At 53.5% G+C, this 24,079-nt stretch overlaps 1 protein-coding gene across 4 annotated transcripts; it reads right to left on the bottom strand.

Moving 5' to 3' along the window:
• Window positions 1–722: 722 nt before the first annotated feature.
• On the bottom strand, window positions 723–23,771 carry LOC123426014 (uncharacterized Rho GTPase-activating protein At5g61530). 4 transcript variants are annotated; one of them, XM_045109793.1, is made up of 10 exons: window positions 23,399–23,771; window positions 22,926–22,992; window positions 22,434–22,678; window positions 15,195–15,257; window positions 15,102–15,120; window positions 14,727–14,825; window positions 14,570–14,647; window positions 14,140–14,384; window positions 1,862–2,037; window positions 723–1,111 (listed from the first exon to the last, which is right to left on the bottom strand). In XM_045109793.1, exons 1-10 carry the CDS (start codon window positions 23,705–23,707, stop codon window positions 1,108–1,110), a joined length of 1,305 nt encoding a protein of 434 aa, XP_044965728.1. In that variant the 5' UTR covers window positions 23,708–23,771; the 3' UTR covers window positions 723–1,107. The 4 variants fall into 4 exon arrangements, with proteins under 4 accessions (XP_044965728.1, XP_044965726.1, XP_044965727.1 ...); XM_045109791.1 differs by having other exon boundaries at window positions 1,862–2,015; window positions 23,399–23,752; XM_045109792.1 differs by having other exon boundaries at window positions 1,862–2,015; window positions 23,474–23,752.
• Between the last annotated feature and the right edge of the window lie 308 nt (window positions 23,772–24,079).

Below are 24,079 nucleotides of genomic sequence, written 5' to 3'. Positions count from 1 at the left end.
TGCATACTCTTATCGACATAGTAGCTCATGCAAGAGCACGGAGTTCCACACTCACGTCAGCATAGTCGCACATGCTGACAGCAGAGTTACACAATCTCACTCATATAGTCATGAAGTCTCACACTCTTATTGACAGAGATGTCCACTCTCGTTAGTTGCAGAGTTACACTCTTGTCAGCATAATAGTTAGTTGCACACGCAAGGTGACAGCGTAGTTAGTTGCACACGCACGGTGACAGCGTAGTTGCACACTCGTCTACATAGTCGCATATGCACAACCACATAATTGCACACTCTTGTCGACATAGTTGCACACGTGCGATCACAGAAGTGCATACTCTCGTCGGCATGATGGATCACGCACGACTGCAAGAGTTACACATATATGGCGATAGTGGCACACGCACAACCATGAAGATGCACTCTTGTTCGTCGGCACGCACAACCATGAAGGTGCACACTCTTGTCAACGTAGTAGCTCACTCACGGCCGCCGAGTTGCACACTCTTGATGCACGTAAAAAAATACACATCAACTGCCAGGTAGTTACACATTGACTGCTAACAATTATACCAAATGAAAATTAAATTGTACAAATATCTTTTTGTCGAAACATATTCACACCCGATATAGTTTTGAAGAGCGTTTTGAAGAGCATGTTGCGTGGATCCCAAGGATGAAAACAAATGTTAATTTTGACGCGCAGTTTATAAGTTTTGACCTTTTAACAATTCTGAAAATCTAAATTAAATGTATTCAAACATGTTCACATGTCGAGGCAAATCCCACAAAGACAACTCTGTCATGTGGACAATTAATATGTACAGTTCCTACTTTTACTCCCACAAAAAGAAAAAGAAGTTTGGACCAAAATGCTTGTCCCTGAGGCTTATTCGCCATCCTACGACCTGGAACTTGTACATAGCACGAGCTAAATACCACAGAAATCTAAAGATGAGCCTGCCAGGTCATCTCCATACAGTCTCGTTTGCATCCGTGAATATGGGATTGTGATGCTCAATCAAGCACTGGATCACCTCAATGGCACCGTAGTCTGGAGGCGAAGCATCATCCAAGGGGATTTGTGACGAAGCATCCACATCATCCTCATCTGTAATCATATAAGCCAAACCATGTCAGACTGTAACAGTTAGATAAAAAGATTGGGAGTAAAATTTCCCCGCCCCGTTCAACACAACCTAACTATAACAAGGTTTGGGTCATCTCGAGCATAGGTGTCACTATGAAATGTGAAGGTAGTTTACAGACGTGACACCTAGATGCACACTTATGGAGGTTGACCCCTCAGAGACGGACACAACTTAGTTTACAGATGGCGGCTCTGTGAAGGTAGTTTACAGACGTGACACCTAGATGCACACTTATGGAGGTTGACCCCTCAGTGACGGACACAACTTAGTTTACAGATGGCGGCTCTATTCAAACTTTTGTATTGACTCTTGGCAGTTTAAAGATGTGTGGCTAAATCACACTCGAATTGGCTTCTGGATTAAGTTTGACCCCTCATTCATGGCCACAACTTTCTTGGCAGTTAGCACAACCTCAATTATCAGTTCATACTAGATAGTTAGCATTCACAATAACTTGACAAGCAGATATAGGGCATCAAGCATGTTTGATAAAATGAGTCGAAATATCTTACTTCCTCCGTCCCAAAATAAATGTCTTAAGCTTAGTATAAATTTATACTAGAGCTAGTACAAAGTTAAGACAGTTATTTTGAAACAGAGGGAGTACTTAATTGCTTCCCTCCTGTGCTAATGAATGAAGGGAAAAGGACGACCAGCCTTCAACCGCTATGAAATCTCTGGATTCTTTTAAACGAAGTCGATTTACATACCTAGCAAGTCCCATGTAATGGTACTTGTTGTGTCCACGATTTTTGGAGGTGGTTTCAGTGTGAATCTGAGATGATTCCGCAAATCTGTTCCAGAATCCCCTTGTTGCCATATGATCAAAGGTGCGAACTCCACAGCAAGGGTACGAGAGTCCATCTGCACTTGGCACCAAAATTTGCTTCAACAATCAAAAGGAAATTACCATTCAACATTAAACTAAATACAATCCCTGATTAATGAGAACAAAAGAGAACAGCTCCAGAAATGGAAACAAACCAGCAAGTTTCATGAGCAGTCTATACTGTTGAACCGGTATGGGCCCAGCCCATCCACTTATCTCTTAGGGCCCAAGCCCATGTAAAGACCTAGAAGGAGGCTCCAAGCCATTCCATTCCCACTCGAAGGCGCGACACACGCACACACACGGGAGACCAACTCACGCGAGGTACTGCTCTCTCTCTCTCGATCTAAACATGGTATCAGAGCCAGGCGGCGGCGTAGTCCCTCGCCGGTGAGGCGGCAGTGGGGCCCAGCGGGGTCAGGCGAGAGAGGAGGCTGCGTGTGCGTGCGCGGCGGCGGGTCTGCTGTGGTGCGTGTGGCAGCAGCGCGGCTGGGCTTGAGGAGCTGCGACGCGGCCGAGAGGAAGCTGCTTCCTCTTGTCCTGCTTGGGAGGCGGCTGCTTGGGGGCGACTAGCTGCGCAGGAGGCGGCCGACGAGGGTCGCTGCTAGGCTGCTAGATATGCAGGCGGCTGTAGCGGAAAGAAGAGGAGGAAGAAGGCTGCGGTGAATTTGGGCTGCAAACGAGTCAGGCTGCGGCGGGGAGTTGGTGCTACTGAGCAGAGGAGGAACTGCAGTTACTGCTGCCCTTGTGCTGTTTCTGGAAGATTGCTGAGCTGCTGCTGCTTGTGCGAGGAAGAAAGGGGGCTGCTTGTGGAGTGTGCTGCGGCTGCCTTGCTGTTGTTTGCTGAAGGTGAAGGATGCAATACTGCTGCTGCTGCTGCTGCTGCTGTGTGTTTGCTGCTGCTGTAGTTGGACAAGGTGTTGTGTGTTGGGAGCTGTTGCTGCTGATTGTAGAGGAGAAGGGCTTGAGCGGGGGAGCCTCAGGCTCTTCCTGATGGAGCAGCAGGTCGGCAGGGGGTGCCGTCTTGTGACCATGGAGGCGCGTTTTGCAGGGGCCGATGGTGCTGCTGGCAGCGCCAAGAATGCTGTTGTTCTGACGGAGATGGGTGATACCATAGCTGCGGCTGGTGCTCACTATGCAGTCAAGGAGTCTCTAGGGAATGATGACATGAGAAGGGGTAATGTGGAGCCAGAGAAGAGTGGTGAGGACAGTGCAGAGAAGGCCAGTGCAGGGTCAGAGAAGGAATACAACATGACTGTAGCAGAGGTTGAGAGGCTCAGGGAGGAATTGGAAAGCATCAAGAGGAAGGTGGAGGAAATCCAGGCTGGCAAGGAAACAGCCGAGGGGGCGACACGTGAGAAGGATGCTCAGACCGTTAAGTTGAGGGCTGAGTTCGAGGAACTTCATGCTTTCATATCACAGCTCCAAACTGCAGGCTTGAATCGCTATGGAGATTGTGCTCACTGAACCTCCACTGATGAAGACAGCCCGGAAAAGGCATCTCTTGCTGCTAATGAGAATGATCTAGAATGGGTTCTAGACTCTGGAGCATCTAGGCATGTTGCGGGCAAATCCTGCATGTTTGAATCTTACAATAAGCATCCTCCTTCTCACACAGGCATTATACAAACTGCTGATGGCACAAAACAGCCAGTCATTGGAGTTGGTACAGTAAAGTGCACTCCGACCATCTCCCTATCCTCAGTTTTACATGTGTCAGCTTTTCCTGTCAATTTGCTCTTTCAATGCTCTCATTTGATCAAATAGACTGTCGTGTGATCCTTGACAAATTCGGTTGCGAGATTCAGGAGCGACAGACGAGGCAGACGGTTGGGACTGGCACCAGACGTAGGGGGCTCTGGTATATGGACCAGGGGGTGCAGCCAGACTTGATTTGTGCTGCGACCATGGAGGACAAGGAGAAGCAGGCGATGATCCATCACTGTAGGATGGGACATGTCTCGTTTGATAAGATGGGTAGAATATTTCCGGACGTTATGTGTGGAATAGGCAAGAGCAAGCTGACATGTGATGCTTGCGAATATGCAAAACACACCAGAGCTACATATGTGAGCAAGGGGCTTAGGAGCATATCTCCTTTTATGCTCATTCATTCGGATGTATGGAAGAGCCCAATTGTGTCAGTGAATGGAATGAAGTACTTTGTTACCTTTCTTGACTGCTATACTCGTATGACTTGGATTTATTTGATGCGTCATAAGGATGAGGTGCTCAGCTGTTTTCAGGATTTCCATGCCTTGATAAAGAACCAGTAACCAGTTTAAGGTGCAGGTGATCAGGACTAACAATGGCACAGAGTATGTGAACAAACACCTTTGGTGCCTTCTTGTCTGACCAAGGGATTCTTCATCAAACTTCTTGTCTGGACCCCCCCCCCCCCTCAGAATGAAGTGGCAGAAAGGAAGAATCGACATATTCTTGAGGTTGCTCGGTCGTTGATGTTTACCATGAACATGAATGTGCCCAAGTTTTTGTGGAGTGAAGCAGTTACGACAGCCACATACCTGATCAACCGGACACCTTCAAGGATACTCGGCATGAAATACCGTGTGAATTGTTGTTTGGAGAAAATAAGTTTGTTGTTCCCCCAAAGTTGTTTGGCTTTGTTCGTGACCACCGACCTTCTGTTGGGAAGCTAGGTCCGCAGGCAGTGAAGTGCATTTTTCTGGGCTATGCTTTGAGTCAGCAGGGGTACAAATGTTGGTGTCCCTCTGAGAAACGCCGATTTATAAGTATTGATGTCACTTTCAGGGAGTCTGAGCCATTCTATGGCGGGCCGACAGACCTAAGTCTGTTGTTTGCAAAGCTTGACCACTTACACTCTCTGCGGGATGGTCAAGAGGGGGAGAAGGTTGTATCTCATTCTCAGGATGATTCAGTGGGCACTAACACTGATGAGGATGTACATGTTCAAGTCCAGCCAATTGTGGGTACAATTCCGGTTGGTACTCTCACTGATGGTGATGTGTAGGTCCAGGTTCAGCCAACAGTGGGTTCCATTCAGATTGGTAATCTCCAGCTTCTTGTTCGGGATCGATGGCAGACGAACACCCTGGTGTACTCTTGACGAGAACCACACGTACAAAGGGAGCAGCAAGGCAGTGAGGCAAGAGTGCAGGGGGAGCAACAAGACAGTGAGACAAGCTCATCTGACACGGTGGAGCTGCCCATTGCATTGTGAAAGGCTACACGTAAAGCGGCAAGAAAGGGTGAAATAGCAAGGAAGGCTCTACCGAAGGATGATATTTGTGATGATCTTGATATTGGTAATTTTATGTCTTATAAGGCTTTGTCACCCTCGTATAAGGCGTTTGTTGCCTCGCTTCAAACTGTGTCAATTCCAAAGGATTGGAAGGCTGCAAAGCAAGATCCGAAATGGCGTGAAGCGATGATAGAAGAGTTGGAAGCACTAAGGAAAAACAAGACATGGGTGCTAACCACATTGCCGGCAGAAAAGAAAGCAGTGAGTTGTAAGTGGATCTACACAGTGAAGCAGAATCCTGAAGGGAAGGTGGAACGGTATAAGGCCAGATTGGTCGCCAGAAGATAGTAAACTTATGGAATTGACTATGATCGAGACGTTTGCTCCCATGGCAAAGATGAACACATTAAGGATATTTGTCTCATGTGCTGCAAACTTTGGGTGACAGTTGCATCAATTAGATGTCAAGAATGCCTTCTTGCATGGTGAGTTGCAGGATGTTATGACCGGCGTAACTTATAGCAGGAGGAGGTCCAATGGGCCCGTTTAGTCAAGGGCTTAGCCCAAGTTATCTTAGTTAAGTTAGGGGCTTAGCCCAAGTTTCCTTATTTCTATTACCTTAGAGCTTATATAAACAGTTGTAAGACACCTTTTGGAATTAAGCAATAAGACCATTCTATTGCCCGGCTCCTCTAGGAGTCGGAACCCTAACCCTAGCCACCGCCTCCACTACTCGCCGCCGCCGCCTCCCTGCGGCGGGACGGTGCCGTCGCGCCCGCCGCGGCACCCTTGTCTCCTCCAACCTCCCTCCTACCCTTATAACCTAAGGTAGAGGGCCAGTAGAACCCTAGTTTCTACCAGTTTGGTATCACGAGACTCTCGTTCCATCATGTCATCACCGCCGCCAGCCTCCATCGTTGCGCCGTCGTCCCCCACCACCATCCCGATGATCACCACGGCCGGCGGGCCGCACCTGCCCGCGCCGGCCTCTTCTGTCGCGCCGCCTCCTATCGTCCTCACCCCGGAAGAGCTGACCGGCGCGATCCGCGACCTGGCTACCGCCGTCCAGAGCATCCGGCTATACCAGGCCGCGCCCTACGGGCCGCAGCCGGCCGCACCACCACCACCCAGCGCCGGCCCGTCTTGGTTGCCCTGGCAGCAACCGCCGCTGGCGGCAACCGCCACGCTCGCCTGGCCGCTACAGCCAACACTGCAGCTGCCTCCGCCACCCTCGGTGGGGCCATGGCAGCCGACCCTACAGCTGCCGCCGCCGACTCCCACCACCTCCGGGCCGGGCCCGACCGCCGCGCCGGGGGTGCCGCTCAACCAGCTTCGTTCCCTCCTCCCCGTCGCCGCTACCGGCCTAGGTGACCGAGTTGTCACAGCCGGTCTACACGACGGCTTCGGCGCCGCCGCACACCCAGTACGGCGGGAACCTCCAGCTTCGCCATCCCCGACGGGTACCCGGCGCAGACCCCTCCACTGCTCCACGCCGACGAGCCATACCACCAGAGCGGCCCTACCCACACGCCGCCGCGCTTCGCCAAACTGGACTTCGCCACCTACGACGGCACCGAGGACCCCCTGAACTGGCTCAACCAATGTGACCAGTTTTTTCGGGGCCAACGGACACTGGCGTCGGAAAGCACCTGGCTCGCTTCGTATCACCTCTGAGGCGCCGCACAGATATGGTATTACGCTCTGGAACGGGACGAGGGCGGCATGCCCCCTTGGGAGCGTTTCCGCGAGCTCTGCCTCCTGCACTTCGGGCCCCCGACCCAAGGGAGCCGGTTGGCGGAGCTCAGCCGCCTTCCCTTCACCTCCACGGTGCAGGACTTCGCCGACCGCTTCCAGGGCCTGGTGTGTCATGCGCCCGGCGTGTCGGCTCGTCAGCGGGCCGAGCACTTTGTGGGCGGACTGCCGGATCACATTCGCGTGGACGTCGAGCTCCGCGGAGCGCGGGACCTCCAGACGGCCATGTATTACGCCCGAGCCTTCGAGCGTCGCACGCAGGCCCTTCAGCAGGCGGCTCCGGCTCGCGGCGCCCGGCAGCCAGGCCGACCGGCCCAGACAGCAGCATCACCAGGACAGCCGCCCCCGGGCCCGATGGCGGCCCCCGCTCCGGCCGCTCCACGAGCCTTCCACCGACTCACCCCGGCCGAGCAGCTCGAGCGCCGTCGCCAGGGGCTTTGCTATAACTGCGACGAGCCATACGTACCGGGCCATGTATGCCCGCGCCTCTTCTACTTGGAGGCGGCCGACTACGTCGAGGACACCGCCGCCGACGGGCCCATCGACTTGCCCGGCCCAGTTGCGGTTGACGCCGCCCCGGCGCCCTCTTCAACGACGGCTCTCGTGGTATCCCTCCACGCGCTCGCGGGCATCCGAGACGAGCGGATATGCTCTTGGCGATGATGATCAACGGCGAGCGCCTGGTGGCCCTCCTGGATACGGGCTCCACACATAACTTCCTGCCCGAGTCGACGATGCGCCGCTTAGCGCTCCAGCCAACGGGCGGGGAGCAACTCCGGGTCACCGTGGCTAACGGCGACCACCTCCGGTGCCATTGGATCGCCCAGGACGTGCCTGTCACCATCGGTGACGAGCACTTCACCATCACGTGCGCCGGCATTGATCTGGGCTGCTTCGACTTCATCCTCGGCGTCGACTTCTTGCGGACCCTCGGCCCCATTTTGTGGGATTTCGACGCCATGACGATGACTTTCTGGCGCCTGGGTCGTCGCATCCAGTGGGCGAGCGTGGGTGGTGCCTCCCCAGCAACGCCGCAGCTGCAGCTGGCAGTGACTGACACAGGGCCTGAGCACCCCCTGTTGGATCATCTCTTGCAGCAACACCGCGACCTCTTCGACGAGCCTTAGGGCCTTCCGCCAGCCCGGGCGTATGACCACCGCATTCATCTCCTGCCGGGCACAGCGCCGGTTGCGGTGCGCCCCTACCGCTACCCCCAGTTGTAGAAGGACGAGCTGGAGCGGCAGTGCGCACTCACGCTCGCTTTGGGCATTATCCGGATATCCACATCGCCGTTTTCGGTGCCGGTACTCCTCGTCCGCAAGTCAGACGGCACGTGGCGCTTCTGCATCGACTACCGTGCCCTAAACGCCCTGACGCTCAAGGACAAATTTCCTATCCCAGTCGTCGACGAGCTTCTAGACGAGCTACATGGGGGCGCGCTTCTCACCAAGCTCGACCTCCGTTCGGGCCTACCACCAGGTGCGGATGCATCCGAACGATATCGCCAAGACGGCGTTTCGGACTCATCACGACCACTTTGAGTTCTTGGTTATGCCTTTTGGCCTCTCCAACGCTCCGGCAACCTTTCAGGCCTTGATGAACGACGTCCTCCGCCCCTATTTGCGTCGGTTTGTGCTCGTCTTCTTTGATGACATTCTTATCTACAGCACTTCTTGGGCAGAGCACCTTCAGCACGTCGCCATCGTCTTCAACGAGCTTCGAGCGCATCATCTTCATCTTAAGCGCTCGAAGTGCTCGTTCGGCACGCCTTCAGTCGCCTACCTCGGCCATGTCATCTCGGCCGAGGGTGTGGCTATGGACGCCGACAAGGTGGCAGCGGTCGCGGCCTGGCCGACACCGCACTCGCCACGGGCTCTCCGCGGCTTCCTGGGCCTCACGGGGTACTGCCGGAAATTTATCCGAGAGTTTGGCCTCATCGCGTCCCCGCTCACGCGCCTGTTGCGACGCGACGCCTTCGCCTGGGATGCGGAGGCCACGGAAGCGTTCGAGGCCCTTACGACAGGTCCCGTCCTTCATATGCCCGATTTCGACCAGCCATTCGTGGTGGACTGCGACGCCTCCGGTGTGGGGTTCGGCGCCGTCCTTCATCAGGGCGACGGACCGCTTGCGTTCTTCAGCAGGCCTTTTGCCGCGCGCCATCATAAGCTCGCGACCTATGAGAGGGAGCTCATTGGCTTGGTTCATGTCGTACGCCACTGGCGACCGTATCTTTGGGGGAGGTCGTTCCGGATTCGCATGGATCACTACAGCCTCAAATTCTTATTGGACCAAAGGTTGTGTACCATTCCCCAGCATCAGTGGATCAGCAAGCTTTTTGGCTGCGACTTCACCGTGGAGTATCGTCCGGGTCACCTTAACACCGTGGCCGACGCCCTGTCCCGCCGCGACGCCGACCACGACTCGGACACCGGCGACTCCGATGGGCCAGCTCTCTGCATCCGCTCGGGGCCCTCTTTCGCCCTCCTTGACGACATCCTTCGGGCCACCTCCGACGCACCGGACGCTCAGCTTCTTCGGCAGCGCCTCATAGCCGGCGACCTGGCCAAGCCGTGGCGCTTGGCAGATGGGTTGCTCCTACATGGACGTCACCTCTTTGTGTCGGATCACGGCGATCTCCGTCACCAGGTCCTGCTGCTGGCCCACTCGGCCGGCCACGAGGGTGTACAGAAGACCCTCCACCGTCTCCACGCTGATTTCTACATCCCCGATGATCGGGCCTTGGTCCGGGACTGGGTGCGGTCTTGTGTTACGTGCCAGCGTAACAAGACGGACACACTGCGTTCGGCTGGGCTGCTACAGCCCTTGGAGGTGCCCTCTCAAGTCTGGGCCGATATCTCCATGGACTTCATCGAGGGCCTCCGGAAGGTGGGCGGCAAGTCCGTTATCCTCATGGTGGTCGACCGCTTTTCCAAGTACGCCCACTTCATCGCGCTCGGCCATCCCTACACGGCCGCCTCCGTGGCTCGTGCCTTCTTCGACGGAATTGTTCGTCTCCACGGGTTTCCGGCTTCGATCGTCAGCGACCGGGACCCGGTGTTCACGGGGCATGTCTGGTGTGATCTCTTCCGCCCGACGGGCGTGAAGCTCCGCCTGAGTACGACTTTCCACCCTCAGACGGACGGCCAGTCCGAGGTGGTGAACAAGGTGATCGCCATGTATTTGCGTTGTGTTACAGGTGACCGTCCCGTGCATGGGTGGATTGGCTGGCATGGGCGGAGTACTGCTACAACACCTCTTGTCACTCCGCCCTGTGCGCCACGCCGTTCGAGGTAGTCTATGGCCGACCGCCCCCGCCTATCCTGCCGGTTGACCCTGAGACGGCTCGAACGGAGGCAGCGGGCGACCTGCTTCGCAGCCAAGACGAGATGCTTGCAGAGGTGCGCCAACGCCTTCTCCAAACTCAGCAGCTGTCCAAGCGCTACTACGACGATCATCACCGCGACGCAGAGTTTGCGGTGGGCGACTGGTCACGCAGTCCCTGGACCCGCGCGCTAAGCGCAAGCTGGACCCTCGCTACGCAGGGCCATTTTCTGTGGTGGGGCGCATCGGCAAGGTGGCCTACCGCCTGCAACTTCCGGCTGAGGCTCGCATCCATGACGTGTTCCATGTGGGGTTGCTGAAGCCCTTCCATGGAGAACCACCGACACCAACACCGATGCTACCTCCTACCTCCGACGGACGACTCCTTCCAGGACCGGCAAAGGTGTTGCAGGTCCAGCTACGTCGCGGAGTGTGGCGCTTGTTGATCCAGTGGCAAGGTCTTCCGGAAGAGGATGCCACTTGGGAGCAGCTTGACGAGTTCCGCCAACATTTTCCAGACTTCCGGCTCGAGGACGAGCTGTTTGCGCAGGCGGGGAGAGATGTTATGACCAGCGTGACATATAGCCGGAGGAGGTCCAATGGGCCCGTTTAGTTAAGGGCTTAGCCCAAGTTATCTTAGTTAAGTTAGGGGCTTAGCCCGAGTTTCCTTATTTCTATTACCTTAGAGCTTATATAAAAAATTGTAAGACACCTTTTGGAATTAAGCAATAAGACAATTCTATTGCCCGGCTCCCAGAGGAGCCGGAACCCTAACCCTAGCCACCGCCTCCACTACTCGCCGCCGCCTCCTCCCTGCGTCGAGACGGCACCGGCCGCGGCGCCCTCGTCTCCTCCAAAGTCCCTCCTACCCTTATAACCTAAGGCAGAGGGCCGGTAGAACCCTAGTTTCTACCACGGGAAGAAGTGTACATGGAGATACCATCAGGTTTTGGTACTTCAGAGACTATGGGGAAGGTATGCAGCCGGAAAAAATCCTTGTATGGACTGAAGCAATCACCAAGGGCATGGTTTGATAGGTTCAGACGTGTTGTCCGTGGTATGAGGTATGGTCAGTGTAACGGTGACCACACGATGTTCTACAAGCACTCTGATCGGAAGATCACCATTCTTGTTGTTTATGTGGATGACATTATCATCACTGGAGATGATAAGGAGGAAATAGAGACTGAAGGGTTGTTTGAGCAAGGAGTTTGAGATAAAGGATTTGGTAACCTAAAATACTTTCTTGGCATTGAAGTGGCTCGGACAGAGAAGGGAATCTCTTTGTGCCAACGAAAATACACCTTGGATCTCTTGAGTGACGTGGGCATGATGGGATGTCGTACTGCCCCTACTCCGATTAAACAAAATCACCAAGTGACAGCACAATCAGGAGAGCTAATGAACAAGGAAAATTATCAGAAATTGGTTGGGAGGTTGTTGTACTTGTGTCATACCAGGCCTGACATTACATATGCTATGGGGGTGGTGAGCAGATACATGCATGAACCATCCACCTCAAGATGTCCACTCTTACCACAACCCTTTACCTGGAGTCCCCTTCAAGTATCTCAGGATTCTGTACACAATGTCAAGATGCCCACTCCTTGGTTCATGCATGTATCTGCTCACCACCCCCATAGCATATGTAATGTCAGGCCTGGTATGACACAAGTAAAACAACCTCAGAAGTAAGAAACAGTCGGTTGTGTCTAGAACAACAGCAGATGTTGAGTATAGAACATTATCCCAGGGGTTGTGTGAGTTGCTCTTGGTAAAGTACCTACTGAGCGAGTTGAAACTTCTGAGGAAGCTGGTATGACACAAGTAAAACAACCTCAGAAGTAAGAAACGGTCGGTTGTGTCTAGAACAACAGCAGAAGTTGAGTATATAACATTATCCCAGGGATTGTGTGAGTTGCTCTTGGTAAAGTACCTACTGAGCGAGTTAAAACTTCTGAGGAAGCCTGGTATAACACAAGTAAAACAACCTCAGAAGTAAGAAACAGTCGGTTGTGTCTAGAACAACAACAGAAGTTGAGTATAGAACATTATCCCAGGGGTTGTGTGAGTTGCTCTTGGTAAAGTACCTACTGAGCGAGTTGAAACTTCTGAGGAAGGGACCCTTACAGGTGTGGTGTGACAATCAGTCAGCTATAGCCATCGCTAATAACCCAGTTCAACATGACAAGACAAAGCATGTGGAAATTGATCGCTTCTTCATTAAGGAGAAACTTGATGCCGGGATCATCAGCCTAGGCAGCAGTTTGCAGATTGTTCAACAAAGGGGTTGGGAACAAAGGACTGTAACTTGGCATGTGACAAGATGGAAATGATCGATATCTACCACCCATGTTGAGGGGGAGTGTTGAACCGGTATGGGCCCAGCCCATCCACTTATCTCTTAGGGCCCAAGCCCATGTAAAGACTGACCTAGAAGGAGGCTCCAAGCCATCCCATTCCCAAGCCGCCACACACACACACACGGGAGACCAACTCACGCGAGGTCATAGAAATTACTAAGTGTAAAGAACCTAACTGTGGAAAGTTGTACAATGTGGTCTATCAATACAGATGGAACTGGAAGAATTATCTAGTGAACTCATTTCTATGTACTGTTGTTTCTACTTTCAAACCTTTTACTCCCTCCGTTCGTTTTTATAAGACGTTTCTGACAGCTTGCTTTGCACTAATGTAGGCAGTGTCTGAATGTCTAAAACGTCTTATAAAAGTGAACAGAGGGAGTAGTTAAGATAGGTAAGCAGGTGCTTTCAAGAATTATCATGCTCTCTTCTACTAAATGCAATTCAGCATGTTTATGCTCCTAATTGAACAGGAAGTGACTGAAATGTACAAATGAAGAGTAACAAGTTGAGGGTAAATTAATGTTGAAGATTCATTGCAATTCCATTGCGTCCCACTGAAGATTCGTGGTATCTAAACAGGAAATGCTGCTCATCGATGATCAAAAGGTTACTGCATACAATCAGCAACGTGGTTACATGGATAACTCTATAAATACTACTGTAGTTATTTATGGATCAAGTGTTCAACGCATTCTACTACATTTTACAGGCAATTCATGCTGATTTGAGTGTTGCTTTAAATTATGTATAGTATATTATATGCTTCATACATTCTAGGTAGTATCTATCGTACCTGAGCATATGTACGGGTAGTATGTTGTATTTATATAAGAATATATCAGTAGTATATATGTCAACTTTTAGGTAGAGTGTACCTCTTTTAGTATATTGCTTGATGCTTGATATGTACAAATATCAAGGTATTTTTGAAATATACTAAAAACTAAGGACTCACCTTCCAAAAAATTCATGTAGCTCGTTTTGGAAAAACCTTAGATATAGTATGTGAACATAATCAACATGATGAAGTAGTAGATATACTACCACATTGTAGTATATGAGATGTGGGTGTAACTACACCTGGTAGTAGGATGTATTTTCCCTAGATCTAGCGGTTACTGGAGAGTTGTTACAGAAGGAGACCAAAAATAAACTAGCACCATAAAGCAAGAATCGGCAGGTCAAATGCAATTTTCTCAGACTAAGTGATGCATGAGTCATGAGTTAAGCACACAATAAAGAAACAATGTTAGGTGGACATTAGTCTGTCCTTGTTAGAAAATAACAATGTTGGGCCTTAATGAAATTTAAAGAGTGGTTATCAAAGTCATTGCTGAATATCAGCAATCATGTTGATAGATCTAGATTCTGCAGTAAATTGAGCTTTACTATTTTTAGGTTTATTCCAGTTTTTTTTTCAGTGCCAAAGCATCAAAAGAGAAACAACCAACAAAAGAATGCAGGGATAAAGTACCAAAATAAGGATATGAGGCATACCTTGTTGAGTGCTGATTTACGGCTTACTCTCAGTAGCAATGATGTAACAAATTCTAGTGTCATGTAGTTCACATTTGGAAGCTTCTTCAGTATGTTCTTAAGATCATCAATGCTAACCCTCGCATCTTTAAGCTCATCATAAAGAGCAAACGTCGTAAGCGGTTCGGGGATGCTGGCAAGGTAGCACTTGATCAGTGCAGCTACATCAATAGGGCTAACACCATCAGGCAAAGATGCACCCGAATCTGCAAACAACGAACTCATAAAACCAACAATAGCGAAATATGCTACTCCCTCCGATCTGAATTAATTGCGCTAGTTTAGTACAAAGTTGTATTGACTGTGTACTAAACCAGCGTAGATTAATATGGATTAGAGGGAGTACAAAAGCTAAGTTAGAATATGAGTCGGGTGACAAGGGTGCCCTTACCCTCATTGTAAAGTGAAACTAGTTGCTGAAGAACTTTTCTGTCGCCTTCAGATTTGAACAAGTACTCATTACTCAAGCCTAATAAGATAGTTTTAGCCGTCAGATCCAGTAGGAAATATGTAGTAAGAAACCAGTCTTTTAAGTTCAGCAATTTCACCTGATATAACCAAGTGGTCTGCACACCTCACGAGTATCAGAGGCACAGCTTTACCAGATTGCTCCCGTTGTGCAGTGGCTTCAACAGGAACACCAAAAACTGCAAGCTTACAAGGCAAGGTTATTGGCAACCAATGAGTTTAAATCTCAACCAGTAATCATCGGCAGACAGAATAACAACACATGCAGAATAGCATAGAAGACTTTGTTAAAATAAGCCGAGCAAAGAAACACACGTTTATCATGTAGCTACAAATATGTTGACAGTTGCAGAATTTCCACTCTTCCAGTATGATATAGGAATTTTAGGTGCGCTAAAAGCCATGACAGATATGAATTCCAAATAAATTCTTAAGGCAATGAACTGTAAACTCACCGTCACTGCTGGCAACTCCCTGCGAAAAGCAATAAGAAGTAAGAATCAGCATACTACCCCAATAAAGTGAGATAATAGCTTCAAATCACAAACCTTCTGCCAGCGTTCAATATTGTTCAAAATAGTTTTGCTTTTATCCGCAGTTTTTTTGGCAGCCTGCAAGGAATCACACCGAACCACAAAAGTCAGTCTCACAAAGTGTTTTTTTTTGTAACACTAGGAATCATAGAAAGCATAGCAAAGTCTCAGGCATCTGAAGATTTCAGGGATTTATGGTCTGAAGATTCCCCTGGAATACAAGCTATGACACAAATACCAACACATATCTCCTGAATGCATCCTGGAATGTCGCTAATCAAGTTGTAGAACATTTGCAGAAGTTGTGGCTGGTGATGATACCGTGCACACTGCACACATCCTTACTGTTGGCATCATATATGACATGAGGTAATTGCATAGCAAGTAATAAAGGTGGTGAAATATTGACAGTTATTTCATGATTATCTCTGTTTTTGAGTCGCGTGACTAGTCGCGACGAGTCGACGAGTCGCATTGCAGGGTCGACTCAACCTCTTGACTCGACTCTTGGGATGAGTTGAGCGTAGGCCTGGGCATTCGGTAAAAACCGAGAATTCGGTTTCTACCATTTGGTTTTTTGTAAATTCGGTTGGCAAAGCTGAAAACCGGAAATTACACCATAAAATTGATAACCGAATTTTCGGTTAACCGAAATTTCGTTTTGGTATTCAGTTTATACCATATTTGCTGAATATGCCAAAAGAATTTCAGATGTGTGCCTAGCTTCCTTCCTCGTGCGCTTCTTATATAGCCTATCTAGCCAACTCCTTGTGCCTGGCTAGCCGAGGTGGGACTAAATTAGCATCCCGGCAGCGCCTGAATGGTTCTGTAGGTACGTACATACGTAAGTCTGCTGGTTGTGCACTCACGCACGGGCTAGTGCCTAGTGCGCTATTCTCCCCTACGAAAAATATCGGAACCTTCATTCGTCCAGGCCACGAGGGATACAAAGAGTTTCATGCCAGCTTCCGTATGTACAGTTTGGTTTTATTTCGGCTAACTGAGATAGAAACCGAATGTACCAAAATTAGTTCGGTTTTTGAACCTAAAACCAAAATTATCTGTATTAGTAACAAAAACCGAAAAATTGGTCTTTTCGGTTTCGGGTTCGGTTTGTTATTCGGTTCGCCGGTTTTTATGCCCATGCCTAGTCGAGCGACTAGTCGTGGTTTCCGGGTCAAACAGCTCTTTTTTTTTGCCCCACCTGTGATATGTTTTTTTTACTGTATTTGCTTGCCCATCTCCCTCTGGAAACCTATATCGAACACTTCCACACACCCGCCCCCCCTCCCCAAACCCAACTGGTAGAGGCTAGGGTTCTACCAGGTCTCGGACGTTGGTTGTATGGGTAGAAGTGCGGTCGGCAAGGCTGGGGACGCCGGCGCCGGCGGTTGGGCGCCGTCGCTGGCAAGAGAGAGAGAGGCGGCTAGGGTTTGGGCTCCCGTCTCCTGAGGAAGACGACAACAGAATACTGTTTATTGTCTCCTTAATATCGAAGGGGTACACGTGTTTATATAGGAGGACAGCCTCCACTAAACCTAGATAACTTGGACTCTAATATAACTCGGACTCTAATATAACTTGGACTCTAAGATAGCTAAGATAACTTGGGCTAAGCCCGTAATTAACCCTGCCCATTGGGCCTCCTCCGTTGGTACGTTGTACCGGTCATAACATCTCTCCCCGCCTTCTCAAACAGCTCGTCCTCGAGTTGAACATCTGGAAACTGCTGGCGGAAATCGTCGAGCTTCTCCCAAGTCGCTTTCTCCTCTGGCAGGCCGGTCCACTGTACCAAGACATGCCAGACGCCGCGACGCTGCTGCAGCACCTTCGCCACCTGCGCGGAAGCTGGAAGGAGGCGGCCATCCGAAGTAGGAGGAAGGGCCGGCGTCGCTGCAGGAGGGTCCCCGCGGTAGACGACATGGAAGACGTCGTGGAGGCGAGAACCAGTTGGCAGCTCCAAGCGGTATGCGAGTGTGCCAACACGCTCCAGCACACGAAAGGGACCGGCGTAGCGAGGTCCCAATTTGCGCTTGGAGCGTGGGTCCAGAGACTGCGTGGTCCTGTGGAGGAGGCGCAGCCACACCCAATCGCCCACCGCGAACTCCGCCTCGCGATGATGAGCATCGTAGTACTTCCAGGCCAGCTGCTGTGCTTGGAGAAGACGCTGGCGCGCCTCAGCCAGAATGTCGTCGCGGGTGCGGAGTAAGTCGCCCGCCGTCTCGGACCGAGCCGTCCCAGGCTCGTAAGGGGGCATCGCCGGAGGTGGGCGCCCGTAGACCACCTCGAAAGGCGTGGTGTGCAGGGCGGAGTGATAGGAGGTGTTGTAGCAGTACTCCGCCCACGCCAACCAGTCCACCCAAGCTCGTGGACGATCACCAGTAACACAACGCAGGTACATGGCGATCACCTTGTTGACCACCTCGGATTGGCCGTCTGTCTGAGGGTGAAACGCCGTGCTCATGCGGAGCTTCACGCCCGCCAGTCGAAAGAGATCCCGCCAGACATGTCCTGTGAACACGGGATCACGATCGCTGACGATGGACGAAGGAAAACCATGGAGGCGGACGATGCCGTCGAAGAAGGCCCGCGCCACGGAGGCAGCTGTATATGGATGACCCAGGGCGATGAAGTGCGCATACTTGGAGAAGCGGTCAACCACCGTGAGGATGACGGACTTGCCGCCCACGTTGGGAAGGCCCTCGATGAAGTCCATGGAAATATCCGCCCACACCTGGGAGGGTACGTCCAGCGGCTGCAGTAGACCCGCGGGTCGTAGTGTCTCCATCTTGTTCCGCTGGCACGTCACGCACGACCGCACCCAGTCACGGACCAGCGTGTCACCCGCGGGTCGTAGTGTCTCCGTCTTGTTCCGCTGGCACGTCACGCACGACCGCACCCAGTCGCGGACCAGCGTGCCATCACCGGGGATGTAAAAATCAGCACGGAGACGATGGAGAGTCTTCTGCACGCCCTCGTGCCCTGCAGAGTGCGCCAAGGTCAGGACCTGGTGGCGCAGGTCGCCATGGTCGGGCACGAAGATGCGGCGGCCATGGAGGAGCAGCCCCTCGTCTAGGCGCCAAGGCGCTGCTAGCTCGTCTGCGTCAAGGCGCTGGCGCAGGCCCTGCCCGTCCGCGACCGTTGAAGTTGCCCGGCGAATGTCGTCGATGAAGGCGAAAGATGGCCCGGAGCGGATGCACATGATAATGCCAGTCGTGGCGACGTCGTCCGCGACATCTTCAGTGTCGCGGCGGGACAAGGCGTCGGCGACCGTGTTGAGACGGCCGGGGCGGTACTCGACGGTGAAGTCGAAGCCAAAGAGCTTGCTGATCCACTGGTGCTGCGGGACGGTGGAGAGGCGCTGGTCTAGCAAGAACTTGAGGCTGTAGTGGTCCGTGCGCACACGGAATGACCGGCCCCAAAGAACCAGTGGCGCACCGCCTGAACCAGCCCAATAAGCTCGCGCTCGTAGGCCGCGAGCCTGTGATGGCGAGCGGTGAAGGGGCGGCTGAAGAAGGCGAGCGGTCCCTCGCCCTGGTGGAGGACGGCGCCGAAGCCGATGCCAGAGGCGTCGCAGTCCACCACGAACGGCATATCAAAGTCCGGCATCTGGAGGACGGGTCCCGTCGTGAGCTCCCGCTGGAGAGCCTCGAATGCCGTAGTCGCCTCCTCGTCCCAGGAGAAGGCGTCGCGTCGAAGGAGACGCGTCAGTGACGCGGCGATGAGGCTGAAGTCCCGGATGTACTTCCGATAGTAGCCGGCGAGGCCCAAGAAGCCGCGGAGCGCCCGCGGCGACGGCGGCGACCTTGTCCGTGTCCATCGCGACCCCGTCCGCCGAGATGACGTGCCCCAGGTACGCGACGGAGGTCGTGCCGAACGAGCACTTCGAGCGCTTGAGGTGAAGACGATGCGCTCGAAGCTCGTTGAAGATGATGGCCACGTGTTGTAGGTGCTCCGCCCAAGATGCACTATAGATCAGAATGTCATCAAAGAAAACAAGCACAAAGCGGCGCAAGTATGGACTGAGCACGTCGGTCATCAGGGCATGGAAGGTCGCCGGCGCGTTGGAGAGGCCGAACGGCATCACCAGGAACTCGAAGTGGCCATGGTGAGTACGGAACGCCGTCTTCTCGATGTCGTCAGGGTGCATGCGCACCTGATGGTAGCCCGAGCGAAGGTCGAGCTTGGTAAAGAAGCGCGCTCCGTGGAGCTCGTCCAAGAGCTCATCCACGACAGGGATGGGGAACTTGTCCTTGGACATCAGGGCGTTGAGGGCGCGGTAGTCGATGCAGAAGCGCCATGTGTCGTCGGCCTTGCGCACAAGGAGCACCGGGGCGGAGAACGGCGATGTCGAAATCCGGATGATGCCCTGCGCGAGCATGACCGCTACCTGACGCTCGAGCTCGTCTTTCTGCAGCTGAGGGTACCGGTACGGGCGCACGGCGACAGGCGCCGTGTCCGGCAGCAGGTGGATGCGGTGGTCACAGGGCCGCGCGGGAGGGAGGCCATGTGGCTCGTCGAACATGTCACTGTGCTGCTGCAGGAGGTCGGCCAGGAGGGGATGCGCCTTGTCCAGTGCGGCCGCCATCAACTGGAGTTGCGGAGTCGCGGCGCCGGAGCCGCCGATGCCCGTCCACTGAACGCGACGACCGCCCTCGCGCCAGAAGACGAGGGACAACACATCTAGGTCCCAAAGGATGGGGCCGAGAGTGGACAGGAAGTCGATGCCGAGGATGAAGTCGTAGCAGCCCAGGTCGATGCCGACGCAGTTGATAGAGAATGGCTCGTCGCCGATGAGGACGGGAACCTGCCGCGCCACGCCCTGGCAAGCAAGGCAGTCCCCGTTGGCGACGGTGACGCTGAACTTCTCCAAGCCCGCCAGTTGGAGTGCGAGGCGGCGCATGGCGTCCCCGACAGGAAGTTGTGTGTCGAGCCCGTGTCCACGAGCGCGGTGAGACGCTCCCCGTTGATTGTCACCGGAAGCAGCATCGTCTTCGCCGTCTTGATGCCAGCAATGGCATGAAGGGAGACGACGAAGGCGTTCGCATCGACCAGCCCGTAGGTCGTGACGCCGGCCTCGGCGATTGTGGTGGCGTCGAGCTCCGCAGTGAGGGCCTCCACCTCCGCGTCGTCGACGGTCTCCAAGTAGAACAGGCGGGCGCACGTATGACCCGACGCATACGGCTCGTCGCAGTTGAAGCACAGGCCCTTGCGGCGCCGCTCGAGCTGCTCGGCCGACGTCAAGCGCCGGAAGGTGCGTGTCGGCGCGGGGGCAGACGCAGTAGTGGCCAGCAAGGTGGGGCGTGTCGGGGTGGCGGCCGCCGGGGCGGGGCGGGTCGAGGGACGCGTGCCGCTGCCCGGGAACGCCTGCTGCAGGGCGTTGGCGCGCTGCTCGTACAAGCGCGCGTAGTACATGGCCGTCTGCAGGTCCTGGGGGTCGCGCATCTCGACGTCGATGCGGATGTGGTCGGGAAGGCCGCCGACGAAGAGCTCGACGCGTTGGCGAGCCGTGACGTCAGGCGCATGGCAGGCCAACGTCTGGAAGCGGTCGGCGAAGTCCTGCACCGAGGTAGTGAAGGGGAGGCGACCGAGCTCGGCCAGGCGGCTCCCACGTATGGGGGGGGGCAAACCAAAGGAGACACAGGTCACGAAAGCGCTCCCACGGAGGCATCCCGCCCTCGTCCTGCTCAAGGACGTAGTACCACGTGTGTGCGGCGCCACGGAGGTGGTAGGAGGCGATCCACGTGCGGTCGGACGCCATGGTCCGTTGCCCCCTGAAAAACTGATCGCACTGATTGAGCCAATTCAGGGGGTCGACGGTGCCGTCGTAGGTGGAGAACTCCAGCTTGGTGAAGCGGGGCGGCTGCTGCACGTGCGGCGAGGCCGCGTAGGCGCCCTCGTGGCGACCCAACGCGGCGGAAGGAGGGTGCTGCGGCACCACGGAGCTCCCGGCGTACGGGTCAGTATACCCGCCGAACCCCCCGAAGGTGGTGGCGGGCGGCTGCAACACCGTCGGCTGTAGCGGCGCCATCGTGTAGGTCGGCGTGTCGAGCCACGTCGGCAGCGGGGACGGCGACGACAGCCACCTGACCTGGTTGATTGGCAGGCCCTGGGGCGCGACGGTGGCCGGGGGCGGTGGCGCGAAGGGCCCCGCCGGCGGGGGCGGTGGTGGCGGGGTCGCGTACGGAGCCTGGAGGAAGGTCCGGAGGTTGGAGACCACCAGGGTGAGGTCGCGGATTGCCGAGGACATCTTCGCCGGGGAGAGGACGGGGGCGGCTTCGGCCGCCAGGGCCGTAGTACCGGAGGCGGCCGGACCTGAGGTGGCCGGTGGTGGCGACTGGTGCGGCGGCGGCGGCGACTGGTGCGGCGGCTGCGGCTGCTGCGAGGTGGCAGGGAAGGCGGTGGTGGCGGCGGCGGTGGTGGTGGAAAGGTCCGACAAACTCATCGAACCCAAGCTATCTGATACCAAATTGGTAGAGGCTAGGGTTCTACCAGGTCTTGGACGTAGGTTGTATGGGTGGAAGTGCGGTCGGCGAGGCTGGAGACGCAGGCGCCGGCGGTTGGGCGCCGTCGCTGGCGAGAGAGAGAGAGAGAGAGAGAGAGGCGGCTAGGGTTTGGGCTCCCGTCTCCTGAGGAAGACGACAACAGAATATTGTTTATTGTCTCCTTAATATCGAGGGGGTACATGTGTTTATATAGGAGGACAGCCTCCACTAAACCCTAGATAACTTGGACTCTAATATAACTTGGACTCTAAGATAGCTAAGATAACTTGGGCTAAGCCCGTAACTAACCCTGCCCATTGGGCCTCCTCCGTTGGTACGTTGTACCGGTCATAACACCAACCCTCTTCGGCAGCCGCCACCACCCCTGGCTTGCTGCTCGTCCCCTTCTCCCCTGGTTGCTGCCGCTGGTGGTCTGCTCCTCCCATCCCCTAGTGGCCTAGTCTTGGCTGGTTGCTGCGGCTCATCCCCTGGAGGCCGCCAGTTGCTGCTGGTCTGCTCCCTACTGTTTAACTCACGTCGACTCGACCATGAGTCTAGAGTCCCCCCCCCCTCCCAAAACGACTCATCGACTCAAAAACCCTGATGGTGATATGAGTCTGTCTAAATAGTAGTACAGTGGGTTATAAAGAATAAATTCCATATGTTTTCGTTTTACGAACCGTAATAAATTCCATATTTGTGGTAGAACAATTAAAGCTACAAGTGAAGAAAGAAAAACTGAAGTAAAATTTTGCCCCAAGGCACAGACCTCTTCAACTTTGACCTTTCCAACTGCGACCTTCTCCTTTGTCTCTGAAATGCCCTTCCTCAGAATCACTCCAGTGTTAGCGGCAGCAGAGATGAAGCGCTCCTGCACGGTATCTCCAGGTAGTGGCGGTCGCTGTCTAGCATCCTGGAAGATAGCCCACCGACTCTTCACCACTGTTCCAACCTTCCCAGCAACATCAGCTATATTATCCCCTGCAGATTGCCCTGCCTGCTTCAGCTTGAAACCTGCCCCAAAACATTCACACCCAACATTCAAAGTCCCAAGATAGTATGGAATCAACATAAACAACTAAAACACAAATACTGTCACAAAACAGTATTTCATGTAATTTCAGAAGTACACGACAATGGCCTACTTGAAACGGCGTCATGGTATACATTTAGTTGTTATATACCGGTTGGAGATGAGTAGACATGAAAACAGCATGATCTAGAGAAAATCAAGAGAGGGTTACAGTACAGCTGCACTTACTAGATGAAGAGAAGAAATCGGTCGCCTTCCGGCGCCATTGAGGCGATTCCACAAGCGGCATCACCACCTGCACAACAAAGCATGCGAATTAGTTTAAAAAAGAAGCAGCATGCGAATCAAGACAAACACGCCGTGCAAGAAAGGAAGAAAGACACCAGGAAGGAACAGGAGCACAAATCTGAAGCAATGGTGTGCCTGCCAGCAAACAATTTTTTTAGCGACATGTTGTCTAAAGATAGAAATGACAAATATCATCAAAAGGGTCCCCCCCCCCCCCCCCCCCCCCCCCCCCCACCACCACCACACACACACACACACACGAGCAAACCAGCTCCAACCTACACCAGGCAAAGATTAGATGAACAGACCCGGCCAAGAAACGAGCATGAGCTCACCGACTAATGGAAAGTAGTCAGTGTAAATAAAACCCTAACTAACCGAAACACGGGTAAGGTCGACGCAGAGCACTGAACTGCCGACGAATTAGTGCCGGAAAAATCGAGCCCGCCTTGCTTCGATCGCGCGGAGTGGTTGGGGCAAGTGAGTACCTCTCTTCCGAATCGGATGGGTTCGGATCGAATCGAGGAGGAAGAGCAAGGTGATGGAGAGAGAGAGAAAGGAGAGGACTTGGCCGCCCAGAATGAAATGGAAAAAAGGAAAAAGAGGGAGGATTCTTGTGTGCCTGTGCCGTGCGCTTTGGATTCGAGAGAAGAGTCAATGGCGGAGGGGATAACAGTTTTGGGTTGCCAAATCCAGCTCGTGCCTATCCCGTTCCCTTCCATCCAACCTCACTCGTTGCTCTCACGGCTGACCAGATCACAGCCGTCCCTCTCTCTCTCTCTCCCTCCATCGAGGCAGAATCTCCCACGCTGTGATGTGGGGTCGGAGACTGCCTGCGGTCGTTCTAGGGGCATTTTACCGTTTGGTGGTGTGCACGGTCGAATTGGCTGTTGTTGGTAACAAAAATTAATCTATATATATACTATTAAGGGATCCGCCGTAGTGATGGTTCGATCTCCAGCGATCCCCTCGTACCGCTAGCCTTTTCACTGTTTCATCGATTTTTTTGAATCCTTCCATAAACGAGGCGATAAACCAGCCGATTAGTTTAATAAAAAAACCTGAGTACCCCTAACACTTCCCCTCCCCGTTCG

This window comes from Hordeum vulgare, chromosome 2H (genome assembly GCF_904849725.1).
Source record: "Hordeum vulgare subsp. vulgare chromosome 2H, MorexV3_pseudomolecules_assembly, whole genome shotgun sequence".
Taxonomy (NCBI): Eukaryota; Viridiplantae; Streptophyta; class Magnoliopsida; order Poales; family Poaceae; genus Hordeum; species Hordeum vulgare.
Note: the sequence above shows the minus strand (reverse complement) of the source record. Positions and strands in the feature narration are given on the sequence as shown.